At 38.7% G+C, this 22,550-nt stretch overlaps 1 protein-coding gene across 5 annotated transcripts in view; it reads right to left on the reverse strand.

The window, feature by feature from the left end:
* The window catches only part of tcf4 (transcription factor 4), a 238,810-nt gene that overhangs the window by 167,555 nt on the left and 48,705 nt on the right, over nucleotides 1–22,550 (reverse strand). For all 5 annotated transcript variants that reach the window (XM_069160760.1, XM_069160767.1, XM_069160785.1 and 2 more), the window contains 2 exons: nucleotides 9,265–9,320; nucleotides 6,817–6,892 (listed from right to left, as the gene is read on the reverse strand). In XM_069160760.1, the coding sequence (XP_069016861.1) occupies nucleotides 6,817–6,892; nucleotides 9,265–9,320 (132 nt within the window). The remainder of the gene's footprint in view (nucleotides 1–6,816; nucleotides 6,893–9,264; nucleotides 9,321–22,550) is intronic.

Genomic DNA, 22,550 nt, shown 5'->3' on the forward strand with positions numbered 1-22,550 from the left:
GTGGGAAAAATGTATGATATATTAAGTAAATGTCAAGAAGGAAATTGAGTGACAATAGAAAAAAGGAAAACTAGAGGATAAACAAGACAGACTCCGAAACAGAAAAGGTGACAAAAATGAATCGGAGCAAGAAACAGAGAGAAGAAAGGAAGGAAAACCAGAGGGAGAAAGACACAGATATGTATTTCTATATAAAGTGTCCAGATGTGACCTCCTCAGAGGGGGTCCAGCCTCATGGCTCAACACTCATTAATAAGGTCACACAAAGGTGAGACAGACGGCTGACTCACTGCATTTCAACAGCAACAGCAACAGGAGGAGGAGGGAGCCAAGATCATCAGGTTTATACACCGCTTTTTATACAAGCGACAGTTCTGTTAAATGCTGCATTTTTATACACAATCTACAATATTGTACAGTTCATGCTTTTTTTTAAACACACCACAATCTGATTGACATATTAGTAGCTAAACTTTGTATGCATCTGTCCTCATCTTTTGTCATATAACATACAGGTTGTTTTGCATTGCAGGACATTTTTAAATCAAATTGTCATAGAAAGTAAAAAGATCAACTTCAAGACACTTACATGTCTGTCAAAATTATTATTTTTCCAAAAATACCTGCAAACGAATGTACTTTTCTTTTAAAGCAGTAAGCACATTGGCATGCCGATGTGCTTCTAGTATAGCTGCAGACGATTTAATGCTGCTCCATGTGTTTCTGCTCAGCTAGAAAAAACATGCACAAGAGGATTTTTCCTTTAACACACTGACGCACTGTAGCCTGAACAAACTGATGCCCGAAAAAAAACTTTATTTTACGCTTAAACTGTGACAAGGAGGAATTTTTAGACATGCATCCCCACATTGAGTTTTTGCATGACAAAATGGAAGCAGTAGAAACAAAAATGGAGCTGCTGTACCTCAGAATCTGACTGAAACCACATCAGATTGTTTATTTATAACAGAACAGAATGTGCTTACTGGCTGAAACCACTGAGCCTCTCATTTACAATGTAGGTGACAGTTACATTGTAGGGGGGGTATCAGGGTGGTGCACCTGCTCTGCCAAGCAACTACATACAGGTTTTGACACAGGAGCATATACTGTGTAACCACATATACACACACATACACACATGGAAGCTAGAATCACAATACCTCATTTATACACACATTTAAACAAACAGTTCAAATACACTCATTCATATTCACCCAAACACAAAGACGCACAGACATACAAGTATGATCATTTACTTTATTCACACATATAGCACAAAAATGAAAGCAAGCATTACACACACAAACACAAACATTGAAACATTCAGACAAGTACTGCACAAAGGTGCACTCCCACACACACACACACACACACACACACACACACACACACACACACACACACACACACACACACACACACACACACACACAAGCTTACATTCCACACTCAAATTCCGACACAGTAACCGGCCAACAATGAGCACACACACCATTCAAACCCACAAACATGCACACGCGTAAAAAAACTTGCACCAGAAATTCACACACAGACCCAACAATCACTAAACTATACACATTTACAAATAGAACACACACACACAACTCTGATTGCTAGATCACTGTGTGCAAATGTGTGTGTGTCTGTGTGTGTGTGTGTGTGTGTGTGTGTGCATGCGTGTGTGTGTGTGCATGCGTGCATGAATGCGTACTTGCGTGTGTGTGTGTGTGTGTGTGTGTGTGTGTGTGTGTGTCTGTGTGTGTGTGGCGGCAGATTAATCTAGTGGGGTCGCTGAGATGACACTAATCCCTTCGCTGATTATCTAGAGCATAACATCACTCTAATCTGTTGTTGGGGGGGTTAAGAAAGACAGACAAGGTTAGAGAGGGAGAGAGAGAGAGAGAGGCTGAGTTTGAACTCAACATGTTCCGGTGGGTTGATTAAACTCTGAAGTGTGTCTTTCTTCTGTGGTTTACACCGCGTCTCAAACCTGAGTATAATCTGAACAGACCAGAGTCATTTACTACACAATGAAAGGGATTATATGTACAAGAACCGCTTAAACTGAATTTGAGAATGATGCTTACGATATAGTTCCTATAAAATCTCTGGTGTTTGTTTTGATAAGGTGCGAACAAAGCTGTAGAATAAATTGGCCATTTGTGAGTCATGTCATGTTTAAACACCAGCCCCTCTTTGCTTGGAACAAACTTCTCTCAAATTAAGTGTACGTGTGATGAACTTGATGTCTTGACTGCATATGTCACAATGCACTGCTACTTTAAATACTCTCCTTAAATACATAAATACACGTAGACTGGCTGATTATCTATTGGCACATTTCACACTGCACATTGGGGTTTGTGTGCTGTAAGGGCACAGGACGGTGGAACCGATGTTCCTCTGGGTTCTGTCAGCCAGTCCTCTTCTCCCAAAACTAATGGCTGCACAAATAAACAGCCTGGAAACTACATTAAATTCTCCAACAATCAAACTCTGGGTATGTTGTATTATTATAGTGATACATAAACTTGTCATTTGACATTGAAAAAGATTTGCGTGTTGGTGTGATGTTATGTTGAAACCTAACAATGCTTTATCTGAAACTTCTAACCTTAATTGTATCCTGTATAACATTTCTGACAATCAAATTAAATTCTATATCAATGATATACTTTTACTTTAATTAGTCATCCATCTTGACCTACTCATGACCCACATGATATAATGCAGCACATATGTATAACCTAGTAAGGTTTTCAAAGGGGTTGTGCCCTGAAATCAAGGAATAATTTATGAGACATACCTACACACAAGTACACTCAAAGATGAGTATCATTTTTTCTAAAAGCATGTTTCCCCTAGAAGAAACAACCTGCGGGATGTTTTGTCAATGAATTTCCATTTAAACAGTAGCCCATAACATTTCATAGTAACATCATGGACTGTCTCTCATACAGTAGATGAAACAATCACAAATTAGGTTTGTGACATAGTAGCAAACACTCCAAAAACAAGCAAAGCAAGTCAATCAACCACCCCAGCATCTGCAAAGCTGAGCACAAATAAACTACAACGCCATGGCAACCACCTCACAATGCTAGAACAAGCAGTTTGCAATTGTCGGTCAACAAACAAGCAACCACTTATCAATCATCCAGAAACAACTTTGCCCCGACCAATCATGCCATTGCATACATATATGTATTCAGAAGAACTCGATACCAGACTCAAAAATGACATCTGCTCAGCTACACGTTTCTAGTTGCTGGTTGTGCTTACATGTTCTGCAGTCCACTGCCCAAACCACTGTTGGCGAAACATACAACACGTGATGTCCTCACAATGTAACGCGAGGACATCACAAAAATGAAAGCAAAACCCGACCTTGTTTGCTGTCCTTGGAAAAAAATACGCTTTTTGAGTTGGCGCTGTGGGTTTCTCTTTGTAATACCACGCGTGACCACTTGGAAACATTGATGCTGCTTAACCAACCTTTTAGGTTAGGTTAGGTTAGGTTAGGTTAGGTAGTTACTTTATTAATCCCCGAGGGGAATTTTTTTTCGCTACAGCAGCATACAGAAGCAATAAGATAATAATAGAATAATAGAAAAGAAATAAAATAGCAGTAAAATAGCAGTAAAAAAATATAAAATATAAAATGCACAGTATATACAGTATATACAGTACAGTATATATACATATATACATTTACATATAGCAGCCATCTAAACACCTTGACAAGTACAAAAACACAATAACAGTTTCTAAATCGTGAGAAAACATTCCAGCCTCATGGCACCATGCCACCAATAGGTAGTAAAAGCATTATTTTAGTGATGATCGAACATTTTCAGAATAACCACCTAATAATGCCTTAGTAATACCGTAGCAACCATACACTCAAAGTGAGTTTGTTTGGTCAAGACTGAGCATCAAGTCAAAACGTCACAAATATTTTCTCCTCAGATGTTGGTTCATGCTCCGACACTTAGAACTGAAAAACATCAGCATTGATATGAATAAAAACCCTTTACTTAAAAACCGCAACACACACACACATACACACACACACACACATAGAGAGAAAAGCCAATACAAACATCTAAGACAATTTGATTTTACCAGAGCAGTTGACAGAGAATTGGTTCTGTTGAACTAGAACAGTCACACAGAAAGCAGAGGATGATTTCTAGAAAACTCTTGGCAATGATAGGGTGTGTGTGTGTGTGTGTGTGTGTGTGTGTGTGTGTGTGTGTGTTTGAGTGTGTGTGCGTGCATATGTATGTATATGTGTGTATGTGTGTGTTCCATATCCCTGGCTGTCTCTGTCCCTTAGTGTTATCATTATCAAAGTAAATTGCAACGCCCGTGTGCCAGATGAAGAATACAATATTTCCATTTGGGACTCTGCATTGTCTGTTCTCTCTCTGTCTCTGCATATACATACAATAATCACAACACTGTCACAACACATCACACTCACAATGGATCACACCAACAAGGAACTTCACTATCATGGGAATCTGAAGTTTTACATTTCTTTTGTTATGTTAGTGTGATAATAAAAGGAAACATATTTTTTCAGGTTTTTTTCACTTTAGTTTGAGTTGATTTAATCAACAACTAAGTTCCATTCATTGACTTTTGATCTTTACACTGTGTGCACATATTAAAGCCATTAAGCAAGTCCTCTTAAATGTTTTGTGAGGTTTGTGGCAATTTAGGATACTCATGAATAATAATTTTAATAAAAATGAAAAATAGTACTTGACATAATTTTGTATCAATCCACCATTCATTAATTGGTGTAGTATTCATCATCCACTTAAAACCAGGCCGCTTTTTTTCTCTAAAAGTTTAAATTTTCTAAATCAGTTATATTTGTTTGATACACGACTGTTTTTTCAAACTTGAGGAAGACCCTTTCCTGTTTCAACAAGATGATACACCCTGTGCACAAAAACAGACCCTGGTAGAGATTTTCTTTGTTTGTCATAGAGGAATTTGACTGGCAGGCACCATCAAACCTCAACACCATCAAATGCTGCCAAGAAGCCAGGCCCTATCACCCAACATCATACTGGAGCTCATTAACTCTCAATATACTTGCAGTGTCCATACACATTTTCCCATACCAGGGTGGATCTAAAAGTTTAGAGACTGCTCCTGTTTCGCATACAGGGAGCACAGCACCATGATGTGCAGGGGGAAGCAATAACCTTCATGAGTAAGTATTGATCGTTTTGGTGCTTCATCAATATCAGCATCTGAGTCACACGATTTTGTGACCACTGGTCTGGGTAAGTCTTATAATTTCTGATCACGAGCAGAGGGCCTATACCTCAAATTCTGTGTAAAACTCAGGAAATTGGCCATGAAGACCCTTGAAAGCTTCATAAAGCCCACAGCAATGAAGCAATGAGCTTGGAGAGGTATTTTGAGTGACATTTGCATTTCAGCGGGGCAGAACATCACTGTCCAAAACCGAAGAAGGATCATCCGACAGGAGAGCAACTAGTTGGGTTTTCTTCTCGTGGAGTTGTGCACCATGAATTAATTCCACTGGAACAGAATGTCAACACCAAGTTCAACCATGACGTGGGAAAACATCCACTGCAAACGACCTGAACGGTGACACAATGGCACTTTGGTTCTCCAACATAATGTCCTCACGCAGAGTGTGTTGAAGTTTCTCGCCCACGACAATACAATTGTGGCTGCCCACCACCCCTACTTAGCAGATTTAGATCTGTGATTATTTTTGTACTCCAAATATTTGACACCAACTTTAATGTGCACTTTCTGCACAAAGTTTGAGTTGCATGGAGAAATTGGAGATGTGCCAGTTGTTACAAAAACGTGTAACTCAGATGCTGATGTAGAACAAGCAACAACACTGGAATATTTACTTACAAAGGTTATTGCTTGTCCATGCTTCATGCATGTGATGTGCAGTGTTTGCGCACAAGAACGTCAAGTCTCTGAACTTTTTGATTTATCCTCTTATACTGTGTATACAGAAATGATGCCATCGCTCCTATTGGCAGAGGTTTGTCTTTTTGTCTTCTTTAAAAACATCCATCAAATATACAGTGCATCCCTTTCTAAACACGTAAACACAAAATAAACACGTAGGCCTAAAACACACACCTGTTTGAAGTCTCTGTGGCTTCAAATGACAGGTTTAACATCTAATGCTTCACAAGATAAGTGTGAGCACAACAAAAACAAAATGAAAGGAAGAGTGAGAGATAGAAAGAGAGCAGGTAGTCAGAGAGCTGAGAGCTGACATCTTCCATATTTGATGCATCCAGTCAAAGGTAATTAAGCTCTGTGTAGTGTGTGTGTGTGTGTGTGTGTGCGTGTGTGTGTGTGTAAGTACATCTGCATGTGTGTTTCAGTGATTATATATGTCTGTGTGACTGTGTGTGTGTGTGTGTGAGTGAGATTGAGAGAGAGAGAGAGAGAGAGAGAGAGAGAGAGAAAGAGCGAGAGGCAGATTATCTGTGTCAGTGGCCATTTGCTCACAACTGGCGCCACATCGGAGAGAGCCAGAGGCAGAGAGCATCATGGGTAAATGAGCACACACAGCCTGGCGTTTTTCCACACAGCAGGCCAAAAGAGAAAGAGAGAGAGAAACTGCATGCCAGATGACCTGTCTCCTCCAATGTACACGAGTGTTTCACTAATTCTGTGCCCACACACAACACACACATACACACACAGCCCAACAAAGCAGTGAAGCCAAACTTAATGGCAGGAAACAAGAAGACTTTAACATAATACCGCACACACTTTGATGTACCATACCTGTTAGCCTGGAATTGGCGTACGGCGGTGAGAGGCTGTCATGTGATGCCATGTACTGAGACCCATCCGCATAACTCTGGAGAGGGAGACACAGTGAGCAATGAGTTTTCTTATTCCATCATGTTGGTGTTACTGTATTAATATCAGTGTCACCATCAGTAGCAGTGACACTACTCGTTGAGATACTGCTGCATGGTCTGATTTGAGACTCTTATATTTTCTTTTCACATTCAGCAGCACAGAACACACCAAGAGTTTGACATTTTTGGAAATATGTGGATATGCAATGTGGCCAAGAGATGAGAAGATTGTCACAATCATGATGTCTGTTCATTATGAACCTGCAGCCAGCATCAGTAATTTTAGCTTGTTATGAAAAGCCTAAATATACAATTAGGCTTTTCATGGTGCATATTCTTTGCCCACACACATCGTTAAGTCAGGGTTGAACTGAGCCCAATGCTATACAATTCATATTGTACTCATGTTCACCCTGGGTTATATGTCTTTAACTGATGTGAACATTTAAGAATGATGCGTCACTCGACTACTTTTTAACACTAAGCAGCAGCTTTACTGTTGCCCTGTGTTCACTCAGTCACTCACTCAAGATTCTAGCACCATGTCTAGTCCTTTTTCAGGGGATCTCAGGACAATTTCAGGACTAACCCTTCTCTGGAGCGGATCCAGCAGGCAACAGGCTAAAATCGGGTTTAGTCCATGTTGGAGTGTTTCAGGATTGTCCCAGTGTAACGGCTTTCGTTAGAGTGAGTTTCAGTTCATTCTTTAATTGCCTGGTCTGTAAATTTACTATTTTGGTTCACTTTTACCACCATAATAAAGTCATTTTTGGCTGCAACAGGCAGTTGATATGAGGGGCAAAAAAATCTCTAAAAACCCCTGTGCCCAACTCCACCAGCACCAAATAGCTGACAGGAACAGCAAGCATATTGCTGGTCATCACAGTAGAGCAGCCAAAGAGTTTTTTCCTCAAGAGTTTGGAGACGACAAAAACATTCAACTTTTTCTGGTGGCAAGAAACAAGACTGGGAAACTCTTTGCAAAAAAGTTTCTCAGATCAACTTAAAAGGTGATGAGATGTGAATGCAGAGTTCACAAATGCTGCCCCAAGCTCAGTTACTATGTTACAACGTAGTAGTCTTAACCTAAAGAAATGGGACACCACTCATTGCTTCAACAGTAGTCCTAAATTAATTATTAATAAGTGTGTAGGCCTTTGAATTTTATGATTACATTTATGTACATTTACAGTATAGTGTATCTCAGAGAATTTGCTAGTAATGCTCACAAACAGAAAGAGCTTTATTATTGCAAAACTGCGCTTTCAGATTGCAAAAATATTTTTGAAAAAAATACATTTATTTATGTTATGAGCATACATCTAAACTCCGTTGGAAGGTTAGATGTCCACTACCCCTCAATCCCCAAAAGAAGTGGGACACCCTACCCTATGGAAGGGTAGGGCCAAGGGATAGGGCCAAACGGGAGAATCAGGATTGGGCCCTAGAATGGTTTGTAGGGTGCTCCCATCAAACTGACATTGGTCTAAGGGGGGACATGCCATGAACCATCTACAAGGGGTTGAGGAATCTCCTGGAACAAGTCTGATTCACGGTGACTGCAGTTCACAGCTTACAGGACTGAAAGGACCTGTTACCAGGTACAGGTACCACAGGACACCTTCAGAGGTCTTGTAGAGTCTATACCTCAAAGTACCAAAAGGATATTAGGAACGAGTGGTAATTAAGGTTTTAACTAATCAGTGCGTGTATGCATTTACATTTCACCACTCTATGTGTCTGGGGCAGACTGGATCATTTTCTATAATTGAAAAAGCTAAACATAAGTACAATATATTAATATTAGAGATTAATAGACATCTTTAACCACATGTTAAAAATGTGTAAATACATCCATCTCTACAATCTCATTCTGTATAACCTTTCTCCTCACATGTCTAATTATTTCAGTAAGCAGCCTGTAGAAGACCCTTACAGGATATTGTCCTGAGTAATAAGCAAACTTCAAATTATTCTAATTATTCTAATCAACAAGTTTAAACTCTGCTGTTGCTGCTCAGGTCTCCCTATGTAAGGTACTGTATGTATATAGCAGAAAACTGGTGAGTCAGACAATGTTGCTAGATGGCTGACAGTCTGAGCGCTTTTAGACTTAGATGAACAACAATCCCCTGCTCGAAATATCAGTTACAGGTGAATAACTTTCTGGTTCTCTCATAAAAACAAAGTCAAAAAGGTAAATGTCTGCTGGTTGGTTCAGGACATCCCCAGTACATTTGCCATCATAGTATTAATACCAGAATCAGTATCAGAAGTATCACTCATGTTAGTAATCCACAATAATAGCACTAAAAGCAAAAGTATTTAGCGTTAGTAGAAGTTGTTAATAGTTGTAGTAATTTGTTACCTTTGAGGAACGACTTCCACTCGCCCATGATGCTGCACTCGTCCTCTCCTCCATATCTGTGAGAGCAGGTGGAGGTGGGAGAAAGAGAGAAGGACAGATTAATATTTAAATGACAAGAGACGTGACACAACAAAACATTAATGGGTGTTTAAAATAAAGCGTTTTAAGGAAATCAATCCAAATTCATGAGGTGTAAAAAGACAAGCAAAAAGCTTAAAAGATAAAGTGGGAAATAGAAAGAATTAAATCTTGAACAACATAATTGAAACTAAAACCAATGACCACAAAATGTATTTGTTAAAAAAAACAAAAAAAACATCTGATATGCAAAAGTCCAGCATGTTAAAGTTGTTGCTGTTACTGAGGTTGTGAATTCACTGTTAACAGACAATAGTGTATATTTCTATTGTTTTAGTTACGTAAAATCAATCTATACAACTTGAAAATCAATGTAACAACGTTGACCTTTGTATTTGTTTTACTGTGTATTGTATTGTGTATCGTTTAGAGGACACTGGATGTTTAAGCACTTCAAAAAATTAATGAATTTCAACTGGATCAAGACAACTGTGAATATGTTCCCTAACTTACAGATAAAAGGTGGTGAAGCATCGTTGCACTGCACTGCGGCAGGTTTTAAATGCAATAAATAACCAAGGAAATGTAACCCACATGAAATTTATTGTACTAGTACCACTGATTTTTTTTTATTCATTTGTTCTTTTATTTATACTTATTTTATGGAAGATATATACATAATATATCTAATATTTGTAGTCCTCAGATTTGCATTTTTCTCACATAATCAATATAGTTCACCGCTTTCACCATAAGCATGAACCTACAACACGTAATACTCTTTATATTATTACTGTACTGTGTCTGTAATCAACTGCAGTGGCATAAATCATTATACATCCATTTTCAATGTCATTAAACATTATTGACTATGATTGTAGAGCCTCTAATGTGCCTCTGTGAAATGTAATGGTCCTTTAAGCCTCATGCAGACCACTAATCCCAGTGTTACAACACTGCATGAGGATGTTACTGTATATCTGACAGGCCGGTGTGTGAGGTCAGAATTGACCTGATAATGGTGCCAGATGAAAAGTCAGGGGATCAACACAATTCATCCTGAGAGGGCATATGAGCGTGTGTACCAAACTTCATGGCAATACTTTCAAAAGCTGCTGAGGTATTCCACTGAAAACTAAAATATCAAGTGCATCATACCACAAGGTGTGTTACATTAACACTTCTTTAGGTTTCATAAAAAGTCAATAGGGTTCATCTTCTGGGGACGACACACATTTGTACCATATTAAATGGCAAACCAGTGAGAAGTTGTCAAGATATTTCAGTTCAAACAAAACTCAGACACAGAAGGCAGAGACACATATTTTGTACATGACAGGTAGATCGGTTCATCCAAATTGCATAAAATGTGCAAACACTGCTCTCGCACACACCAACACACACAAATACACACATTCGCAGTTGTTTCATGCATTGTAATACACAAATCTCCCTTCAACAGGCTCTCCATTGTGTCTTGTGTCAGTGTGTGTATAGTGAGCAGCTTACATTCATTGTCGAGTCATTTGGAATGTCAGCTTATCTGTGTGTGTGTGTGTGTGTGTGTGTGTGTGTGTGTGTGTGTGTGTGTGTGTGTGTGTTAACACAATAGAAATAAACCAGCTCAGTTACAAAACGATTTTTGGAATGAAGCCAAAAGTCTCTACCTTGACAAAAGTACCTTTGGGCTATTTCTACAATAGAATGCAACAGAATAAAAGAGATCAGAATAGAATACAACTTATGCAGGTTTAGCGAAATTACAAGAAAACACTTAATGGTAAATTGGATTGAGGGACAGGCTGAATTTAAAAAGCTGTTAACATACATTCAACAATAATATGGGTTGAGGAAATAACTGTTTCTTCAAAATGAAAATTTAAAACAAACACCATCATCAGTTGTGTTTAAGAAACATACTTGCACTAGCTGGATTTGACGATCACATTTTATCAAACTGGATTCAGGAAAAGCAGTAACATTTTGAGAACATTCACTTAGGAGCCACAGTTAGCATGGATTTATGGAATGACTGTTAGCCATTTTAAACAAATACTGTCAGGGAACACTTGATCAATTTGATTTAGGGAACGCAAACTCAATTCTTCCAACTTTGGAAACACTTTATCAGATGAATTTCAGGATCAGGCAATTGTTGGGATTTAGCGAACAGACAGTTAATGATATGAAATTAAGGAACACGTACTTTGAACACTCAATGTTCGAGAACACATCTACACATTACATATGCCTAACTTTTGGTATTTAGGGAACACAATGTTGGTCCAGCGGATTTAGGAACACAAATGATGACCATCACAATCACAATAACTGATACGTAAACAAAAAACTGTAATGACTTGAAATAATTTATCACTACTAAATCTAAACCAGTGAAGTGTTAACTGGGGTACTGAATGAGAGGAGTTGTTTTAACCAGATGTCACTGGAACTGTCATCCATAGTAGTAGTAGTAATGAGCCAATCAATATTTACTACAAAATGTAATAGGGATGTGTTATAGTCACATATTTTGTGCCTTGTTTTACTACTTAGGCAATAGATATTTTTGTCCAGTAAAAAAAATGTCTGTTTGAAAACCGGAGAGGCGAAGATGAAGAACAATTAAAAGTAGGAGAGAAAAGTTTGAAGACAGCAGATCCACATGCAGAAGTGGAGGTGAAGATGCGCAGGAAGAGGATGATGGGTACAGCAATTAAAGAAAGCATCCTTCTCTATTGAAAAGTACGAGGAGAGGAAGATTGGATGAGAGGGAGGAGAAGGAAGAGGAGGAGAGGAAATACATGTTGGTGTGCAGAAGTTGAAAGATGTGGAGGAGGAGAGAAGGAGGAGAGAAGGAGGCGTCCATGTGTCCTGCACCTGATAAGGCCTCCGATTGAGGGCTATAAATTACACAAGAGAGAGAGAGAATTTACACACAAGCAGGTAAAAAACACTCCCAAAAGCACACATACATACCTCTTTCTTTCTCTCTCTCTCTTTCTCTCTCTCTCTCTCTCTCTCTCTCTCTCTCTCTCTCTCTCTCTCTCTCTCTCTCTCTCTCTCTCTCTCTCTCTCTCACACACACACACACACACACACACACACACACACACACACACACACACACACACAGTGCAGGTTATCTATCATCAGTTAATGAACTTAGACTGACAGACAGCCCCATGTCTCTCACACTGATCCTATTAAGACCTGCCTGACACAAAACAGACTCCTATTAATACAGTTAGCCCGTGTGTGTGTGTGTGTGTGTGTGTGTGTGTGTGTGTGTGTGTGTGTGTGTGTGTGTGTGTGTGTGTGTGTGTGTGATCACTGAGGACAAAAACAGGCCTGTACCCGTTCTTTTACAATTGAGCTACCTACTCTTTATATTATTTAAAATTAAAAACAATTTTGTTCGCATTTGCGTAAATAAAGACCCGTCAAGTTTGTCTATGAAACATGTCAAATCACCAATATAATACTTCTTATCATGCAACACACAGCAGACCAATATATAGATTTTAAATAGAGTTTGCATCTTTTGTGTTGTTTTCTATCCTCATTTCATTCTGCACCACATTACTTTTGAAATAAAACACTGAAATTACAGCGGACCCTGCAGCTGGGTGCCAGGCTGGTGGAGTAGGCTGAAGGAAGCCGTACTGACGCTGGTCAGCAGTGTCTTTGAAAGTGAATGGCCGCACAATTGGGAGGTTGTGTATGTTAGATGATTATGGAGTACGAGGCGTGTCATGTGATGCAGAGCGAAGCAGCTCCAGTTGACTGGCTGAACTAGCTTGCTCACTTCCTTTGTTGGTGTTTACTTCCATGTAGGATGACTAGCGTCTCACTCTATTCATACACCGTCCATCAGGTTTAAGACAACGCAGTGGGAGAATAATCTTTAACATCCAGACATGGAAATAATTGAGTTATTAGATGCAAAGAATAATGTTTTCTTCATAATATCAGTTCCTACAGGGTCATGGGCAAGAAAACTGTGAATAATGACTGCTAGGAGGAGACTGCATGAATCAGACTTTAATGGTCGAATTGATGCAAAACAAAACACTACGGAGGGAGACCAATAAGAAGAGGAGAACTGCTAGGGCTTAATAATGAACTGACTTGAAGGTGTCCAAACTTCACTGGGAGTGAACATCTTGTCCAGGTTTCTAACCACAACCCTCCTGAAAGGGTTAGATATATTAACTAGTTTAGTGGTGAAAACATGGAAACGACCGATTTAAGTCTTTCATCGATATGTTACAGGTTTCCCAGCGTGCCCAATGTAAAAAGTAAAATGAAGACTGCTCTTTTGCAACAACCCAATAGAATATGTGATGTGACATCTTGGCAACTGAAGACTGCCCCACTTACACAGATATATACATGTGTTGATTGTAATAAATGGACTCTGATTGACAGAAATGAGGACAGTGGTCATGTTGTGAGAACATCAAGTGTGTGTGTGTGTGTGTGTGTGTGTGTGTGTGTGTGTGTGTGTGTGTGCGTGCACCTGTGTCAGCTCTATAGCCCCACTGTTCTCATCTGGTCTCCAAACCAAACTCTATAATTAACTACAGGCCTGCCCCAACCCCCAACACACACACACACACACACGTCAAACACTGTGTGGTGATCAGGAACAGTCCTAACTGTTATCTGCCTTTTTTTTTTTAAAAAGAACTTCTTCAAATCCAACACACAAAAACAATGAAATGGTCCTAAAATTAAAAAAAAAAAAAAAAAGGATTGGTTTCATTCGTTGTGACTAAAACACTCACATGAAACATGAACCTAAGCTCTGTACAGAGATTTAATGAAAGACAACAGATGAATCGCAATAATTATTTAAAAAAGAACAAAAAAGAAATCCATTTCCTGACCTTCATATTCAATTAAGATACTCCTAACACTCTTTTTTTTGCCATACTCTGCTGTGTAATCAAGGAGTTTCTGAGAACATCGGAAACACTACCTTTTCTAAGGTAATGACTGAAGCCATCTGTAACAGCCTGAAAGGCAACATTTATTGGAATTGACTTAACATTATAGCTATACCTCAAAATGAGAATCAAACCAAACCTTCTGGTAGCTGATTTTGCAGTGATAAAGTGTAAGTATCTGTTGTCAGACCTTAAGTGCTGCAGTTCAACAAATAGCTAATAGATGCTGCTCCACAAGAACTAACTTTACTGAAGTGAATGGAAATAAAACTAAATTGTTTCTACACATATGTTGTGAATAAAAAGTTGAAGTTTTTTTTTTTAATTAGTATTTGTTATATTATATTTTTTCGAGTTTTGTTTCACCTCTTACATGCAGTTTCTTTCAATCTTCAAGCTGAAACTGACAAACCAGCTCCTTTTAAACACCTCAACCTCAAATGATTACTCATTATTACACTTAAACTCTTACTTTCACTTGATTCAATATTTGTTATTCGACGACAACTTCAGCATATTTTAGGATTTGTTTTTCAACAACCTATTTCGGCCATTCCATTTCCACTGACTTGATTTGATTTGATTTCTTTTGCACAAAGAGTGTAAAAATGTCATCACATAGTAAAGTACTCGCTCTGGATGAAGAGAAGACTGAGGCTTGTAAGGAGAGAGGACATACCCACCGGTCTATGTGGGCTCATTATATTTTGGAAACATCTGAAGTTGGACGGAGCCCAGTTCAAGGAGTAGTTTCGTTTGACCAAGACGCATTTTGAGGGTTGCTCTAGAAAGTCAGACCTTTCATTTCAATAAAGACACAAATCAGTTTGGAGGAGCATCTCTCCATTTGTCTGAGGTATGAGCAGAGGTGAAAAATATATGATGTTGGGGCTTTATGGTATTTGTCCCGCTCCTGTTGAACTGTGATTGGACAGCTGTATAACAATTGACAGTGAAGATTGCAGCATTTTACCCAAAGTTGAACATTTTTCAACTCTAGGCGAGCAATGAACAACACTGAACGCTCAGCACCGAAAAACGCTCAGCGCCTCGTCACACTTCGGTTTTTTATAAAATACTATTTAAAAAAACATGCTGCGCTCAGACAATAATGCTTTGGTGGACATGATGCCTTAGAGTGCTTTCACACCTACCTTGTTTGTTATGGACCTTGCAACTTTTGAATTTGCTTTGAACCCAAAGAGCAGTTGTGAAAGGTGTCTCGGACCCCGGTTCGGGCCAAAGGTCTCATTTTAGATCAAACTAAACCACTGGTCACTTCGTGTGTAGTGTCAAAAGACTTTCTCGATGGTTTGGATTTATGGATTAATTACAGGAAATTGAGGCAGCGTATCATCACTGATTAAACAACAGCAAAATAAAAAGAAGAAAACAAACTCAGCTTGAAAAACGCATGAAAAATGCTGAAACTTCTAAACATTTCTTTTTCAGAAAATAAGTACCGGTTTTAACAGAGGTAGACAGGAGCAGAGAGTAAGGAAGACACAAGGAAAGGAAACAAGGAGTGGAGAGGCAATAGAAGGTGAGGAGGGAAGAGATAAAGACAGAAAACAAGGAGAAGGGAAACAAGGAGGTGAAAGAAGGGAAGAATAACAGGAGAGGGGGAAAATGAGGAAAGGAGAGAGAAAGGAAAGATGAGGCTTAGTTAGCAAAGAGAAGAGAATAAAGATAGGTAAGAAGAAGAGGAGAGATACATGAAGGACAGTAGGTAAGTAAAGAGGCAAAAAGAAGAGGAGAGATACATGAAGGACAGTAGGTAAGTAAAGAGGCAAAAAGAAGAGGAGAGATGTGATAAACAGAGGATGTGATGTTCAGAAGAGTGACATAAAGGACGAACGAGGGACGTAAAAAATGGAGGACAACAGAGACACAAAGATCTAAATTATTCATTTTATATAATGCAAAGGGAAGGTTCTTATACTTTCACTGAGCTACATTCATGTTATGAACCTGGGTAATCACACACACACACACACACACACACACACACACACACACACACACACACACACACACACACACACACACACACACACACACACACACACACACTCTCTCTCTTTAAAATGAGAGTAAGAATTAAGAGTCAGATTACATCTTTGTATCTTTTCCTTTAAAGCAGCTTAAACTGTCTAACACCCACAATCCCATGTGTGTGAGTGTGTGTGTGTGTGTGTGGGGGGGGGGGGGGGGGGGTACTGGACAAGCAGAGGAAGTGATGTAGTGGTCACATTCAGGAAGTAGACCATGTCCTGTTTTGTTACATTATTGGAACGTTCTCTCTCTCTTCAACTTCTTTCTTTCTTTCTTTCTTTCTTCCTTTCTTTCTTTCTTTCTTTCTTTCTTTCTTTCTTTCTTTCTTTCCCTTGCTTCCTTCTTTTCTTTCCTCCTCCTCCTCCTTTAACTCCATTTCCTCCTTCCCCTTTTTTCTTCTTTTCATCTTCGTTTCCTTCTTCTCTCAATCTTTCCATATTTGTCTCTCTTCTGCCTTTATCACTTCTTTTGGTTTTCTTCCTTTTTTTCTCTTCTTGCCTTCCATTACTCCCTTCTCTTTCCTCTTTATTTACTTTGCTGCCTGTCCTTTTTTTGTTACCTCTCTTCTTCCATATTTTATTTTTTCTATGCATCACTTCTCTCCTTTCCCAATTTTTTCCCAACCTATTTCCTCCCATTCAATCTCTTGAAGCTATTCTATCTCTCAGTGTATCTCTGTCTACTTTACTCTTCTAATCTTATGTTCTCTCCTTCACACTTTCTTTATTTTAGTTCTTTTTAATACTTCTTTTATTCATTTTATCTTTCATTTGCCACTCCCTCCTTTTCTGACTGTAAGTGCTTTCTTTCACATTCTCTCCCTTTTTTCCTTCTCAATGTTCATCTCTCCTTCAGTCCTCACTCATGTCTCCCCTGCTCTTGGCATTCTTACGCCACATTTCTTTTCAACTTCATCTCCCCCTTCCTCTCTTCTTTCCTTTTAACTCACCTTCACTTTACCTACATACTTTCCCTTCCTAACACCAAGACATCAGGGTCAGAGAAGCATTCCTGGGACTGACAGAGAAAACATCCTCTCTTGGGACCTGCCTGTGGAGCCTTTGAGCAAGGCACGGCAGCAGATGGCAACTCCATCTGAACTTTGATAAGCAAAGCTTGAAAAAAAAAAATCATCCTCTCCTCCCGTCTCCGTGGATACAGAGCTCTGATCGAGAGGACAGTTGGGGATGAGGATGGAGATGCCAAATCTATTGACATCTTGTTACCATAGAAACTGGGAGAGGACAAGAATGACCATCATTGGGGTGACTACTGAACAGCATGTATCTGATACAATAATAGGTTTCTGTGGATGGAAGACAAAACTCCATCCATGATTGGCGGTTATTGGGTCTCCAGATTTGAGTTTGGGGTTTTTGTTGAGAGAAAGTTTGGTTGTTCAATAGCCCAAAGGTCACAAAACATAAGAACTGACTGATTAAAACCTACAAACGCCTGTCAGAGGGTCTATTCACTTTTATATTTTGTATTGAAAAAATACACAATATTGTTTTTCCAAGAACATTTTGAGGCTACAAGAATACATTAAAATATTTAACCAAGTTAGATCGACAAGTGGCTATGTGACCCAGTTTATACCTGACATTAACATATCATCTGTGTCTACACATCCTGTCTGGATGAGAAAAAAAACACATCACCTTGAGGTGTATAAACATGCAACATACATTGTGATTGAAATGTGAGGTACACAAACTCACTCTGAGGCATAAATTCACCCAAATTAGTTTTACCTCTTTCAACCCTTTTCACCCCAGAGGTCCCAGTACAGACTGGGACCGGCCGCCATGTTTCAAAGGTTGCAGAATGCACAACATTTCATGAAGTGGCTGCCTTGTACTTCGACAAAAATAAATGTGTTGTGTTTTATCTGTTGCATCAAGTTTAGTAGAGTTGATCATTCTTAAAACAGTTTTAATTACATTATTTCAATAAGGCTGCAATTTACGCTCTAATTTAAAGTATTGTTGAGGAGGAAGTAAAAGTGTCAATTTTAGTTGAAGTAAAATTCTCCCAAATATCTCTTATCAATAGTGTGGGTCATTTTGGGATGAAGGTTGTAGAGGTGCTTCTGACTGAATATGGTGATGTATTTTCAGGTTGAAATAAAAAAAAAAAAAAAAAAAAAAATGATGAATGATGCTTTTCCATGCCATTGCTGTCCTTGACCTGGGTGCCATGTTTGCTCCGACAGCCAAGTACAACAGCCTCCCCTTTCTAATTAGCACATTGACATTTGATGATAATGTGGGCAGAATCAACATAACATGAATACTTATAAGAACATGGTGTAATGCAGAGACTTGTGGATCAGAACTCATGGCCCAGATAAGACAGCCACAAGCTTTCATCAGAACTTAATATGTAATTAAAGTGAGGATTGATTAAAGTGGAAAATATATTTTTTAGACAATGTTATGTACACAGAATGATGTTTTAAATTATGCAGAAAACGCTCATGCTTTAATTTTAATGGGTTTTCACCAATTTAAAAAAGGCGCTGTGACAATCAGAACATACTCGAATCAGAAACAGACTTTTATCATACTTTAGTTGCTGTGAGCCGATACTGTAGGGAAACATTTTGCAGATACATTTAGATAAACATTTCATTGCTTTGTTCTTTAAAAATATTTTGTATACTTTAACATATGCTTCCTTCCAAACATATTTGCAGGAATTTCTAAGTGACGAGGTTGTAGATGTTAACACTGGAGTCAAAGTCCTGAACTTCATGTGGCTGATTGTTGAACCCTAATTTCCTAAAGAGTGTGAAAAACTGAGAACTGAGTTGGCATTGACTATCTAATCAGATGCATAATCCGATTTATTGATTGCTTGAGCAGATAGTTACTGATTTAAATCCAAACTGTGCTGTGTTAGGTATCTTATAAAGACTAGTAAGCTTGAACTAGATCTGAAATGGCACTGCACGAGACTATATCCATACTCAACGTACATACATTAATTTGAACAAAAAAAGTGAGACTTGGTGTGAGGTGACCAGACCCCACCCATACAGACTGAAGGACGAGCAGAAGCAATCCAAAACAAACAGGGCTGAACACACAGAGACCTCTGACAGCAATATGATTAATTTGATCGATTAACAAGCAACCATGATGAGAAAGAGCAAATGTAGAGTCATAGGAACTAAAAAAAACTGATCACAGTGGCTGAACGACAAAGTTACAACACAAAACGGAAAGTCCTATATCTATGTACAATAAAAGCAATTGGAAATGGAAGGAGTTCATACACCTGGGTCCATTTGGGCCCTCGGTTGATGGCTATACTGACATGCAGGCCCAAGACCCAACAAGACCTCACCCAACCAGATAAGACTGAGCACAACTTGAAGATCTCAAAGTTGTATGACTGTTTGCTGTGAGACTATTAGCACTGGACATTAGCTACTATTCTTAATTAAAAGAGGTCATGTAGAATTTTTTTTTTACATTTTTCAAACTAAGGTCCTGAAAAAAGTATCGGTTAGTTATATTTAGGTTTTATGACGGACCAACTTGGAAGTATCTTGCATTAAAAATGTCTTCTAATTTGGTAACAAATTTTTATACCTATGCTCCACCAACACGTTTTCATTTTAAAATGCATAACTCTGGCTCCAATTATGTACAAGTAAACGTCATCGCTGTCAGTGAGCCACAGAAGTTATCAAACCCGTCTCGAGTGCAGTTTCAATTTATGTAGCTTAAATCTTACATTAAAACACGTCATTCTTTTCAAAGTAATTTTGGGCCACACAACTGTCTGAGTGGGGTGCGCTTCAGTTACAGGAGGCTTTTCTGTGTGGAGCTGGCAAACCAACGTTTACATGTGAGGCGTTTACAGGACATCAGCAAATTGTAGCATTAACCAAAAACTTCCAGATGAGGCGTTTAGAGGACATCTGGTCATTGTAGCCGCAGAAAACAACCACAGTTACCTTGGCTATCAGCTATCATTTTGAAACCTTTTAAACTTTTCATTGGAAGTATAAGTAGCATATCTTGCCAGTGAAAGTCATCAACACAGCAAATGTGGAACAGCTATGGAACAGTATGTATACAATGTAAAAACGTATGTGTCGCTTTCCTAAACTTTAAAGCTACTTGAGGGAAAATTTAAGGAGGGAATTGGGGTTCAAGAGGTTAATGATGAGAATTTCATTCATGTTTCACATTCAGCAAATGCACAAATACACACACACACACACACACACACACAGGCCAGTGTTTCCTGTCATTAGGCAGCAGAGCTGTTCTATAATTAGAACATCTGGACCCAAGTAAGTGTAGTGCCAGTGCCCTCACACACACGCACGCGCACGCACACACACACACACACACACACACACACACACACACACACCACACACACACACACACACACACACACACACACACACACACACACAGGCAAACATTTGCAAACCATGCAACCACATACATTCACAGAAACTAAGACACACATGAAAAAAAAAAAAACATTGTATTGCTTTATATTTCAGTCACTTTTTTTTTTCATTGCTTGTTTTTTGCTGTTTTGTTCAGAAAAAGCACATTAAAGCAAGAAAACAAATAACAGCTTGGAGAGCTAATGGCATGCTAAATGAAGAGAGAGAATAGCTCATGTAGACAGAAAGAGAGGAAGGGGGGGAGACGGAAAAAGTAAGAGAAAAAATATTAGCAAGTTCAAACATGGCTTTCTTGAATAAGCCGTGTTACGTGTTTTTTTAAAGACAGCCGAGCTTCAGAGCCCACAGATGCCTTTCCAAAAAGAGATTAATATTGATAATAAGAAGGCCGTTCCTTTTTGTTTTTTGTTTTTTTTTCCCATCTCTGTGGTGTACGAAGAATAAGCGGCGCGGGCGATTCCTTTGACAAACCCCCTCGTCTCTCCACACAGGCCCATGTGAAGCTGAGCCAACTGTGGCTTAGATCTCTACACACCATCACAACCAGAGGAACAAAAGGAAACTCACGAAAAAAAAGGAAAAAAATCTGTGTGCAAACTGGTCAGAAGCTAAAAAGCAGCAGAGTTAGCGAAACTTTTATAAAGACTAAGTGAGAACAATGTAGATGAAGGCACAGAGCCAAAGGCTGACTGGAAAGTAGTTGTAAGCAGAAAAAAAAAAGTAAACAGAGTTTATTGAAGTGGTTACTGGTTTAATAGTGTCATGAATGTGGAGTAATGAGTAGAACATTTGATGTTTCACAAACTGTGAATCAGTTTTACCAACTTCATCAAAAATGTTCAAGTATTAGATGCTAAAATGTTGCAATTTTCAATGAAGTATCAACTATACAATTCACTTTTTTTTGCATACATCCCCTGTCCGTATGACCCTCAGGGCTAGACTAATCAGCGACCAGTGATAGAGTACCAGCACACATCCTGTATGTGGTCAGTAACGATTGGTTAAAGGCTGCTCCAATACTTTCAAACTGCTCTACAAATGTACGCAATCCTCATTCGGACATGATCAAGGTGCATATATTCACAAAGTCAATTTGTGTATGATAATCCCAGGCTAAAAACCGCACATTTCCGCACCTTGCAATTAGCATTCAATGCTAACATTCAGTGCTAATGTGGAAAGCTGTGTGTCCTTTATGTAAATTAGGTAAATATCTACAGGTATCGAGATTTCCAACTTTTGTGAAGTGGGTATCCTATCAAAGAATTGCAATTAAAGTTTGCTTTTTGTACAGTAAGGACATTTTGGTCTTGCAAAAGGATTTTTTTTTGTAAAACAGGCTCCATTTACAATTTTCTCCAAACAAATACATTTACACTATCTGCATCTGTGATGGCAAGATCACAAATTTGATTCTATCCATTTTAGGTTTTACCAGGCTTCATGATGATTGAAGTATAAAGATTTGAATATAGGAGGATGTCCCCCCCCGGAAATGAGGTTTGAAAAAGTGGGGTCAACTTATATTTGAGGATTAGATACTTGCACCTTCATAACATCAGATTTTGTTTTTGAATGGATAGCTTACCGGTGAAACCCGGTCATTTACAGAAAGCGTTACATAATGGGCTGTTTGTAGCCTTGTTGTTGCTAGGCTACTGAGCCTTTTCAGTGTTTGGTTAGCCCAGTTTAATTTACAGAAGATCCGACAGACTTGTGTCGTGTGTTTTACTGCCACAAAGGAAGTTTATTAATAACAA

Source organism: Embiotoca jacksoni, unplaced genomic scaffold, assembly GCF_022577435.1.
Source record: "Embiotoca jacksoni isolate LCO1_2020_lvr unplaced genomic scaffold, fEmbJac1.0.p SCAF_10, whole genome shotgun sequence".
In the NCBI taxonomy this organism is placed as follows: Eukaryota; Metazoa; Chordata; class Actinopteri; family Embiotocidae; genus Embiotoca; species Embiotoca jacksoni.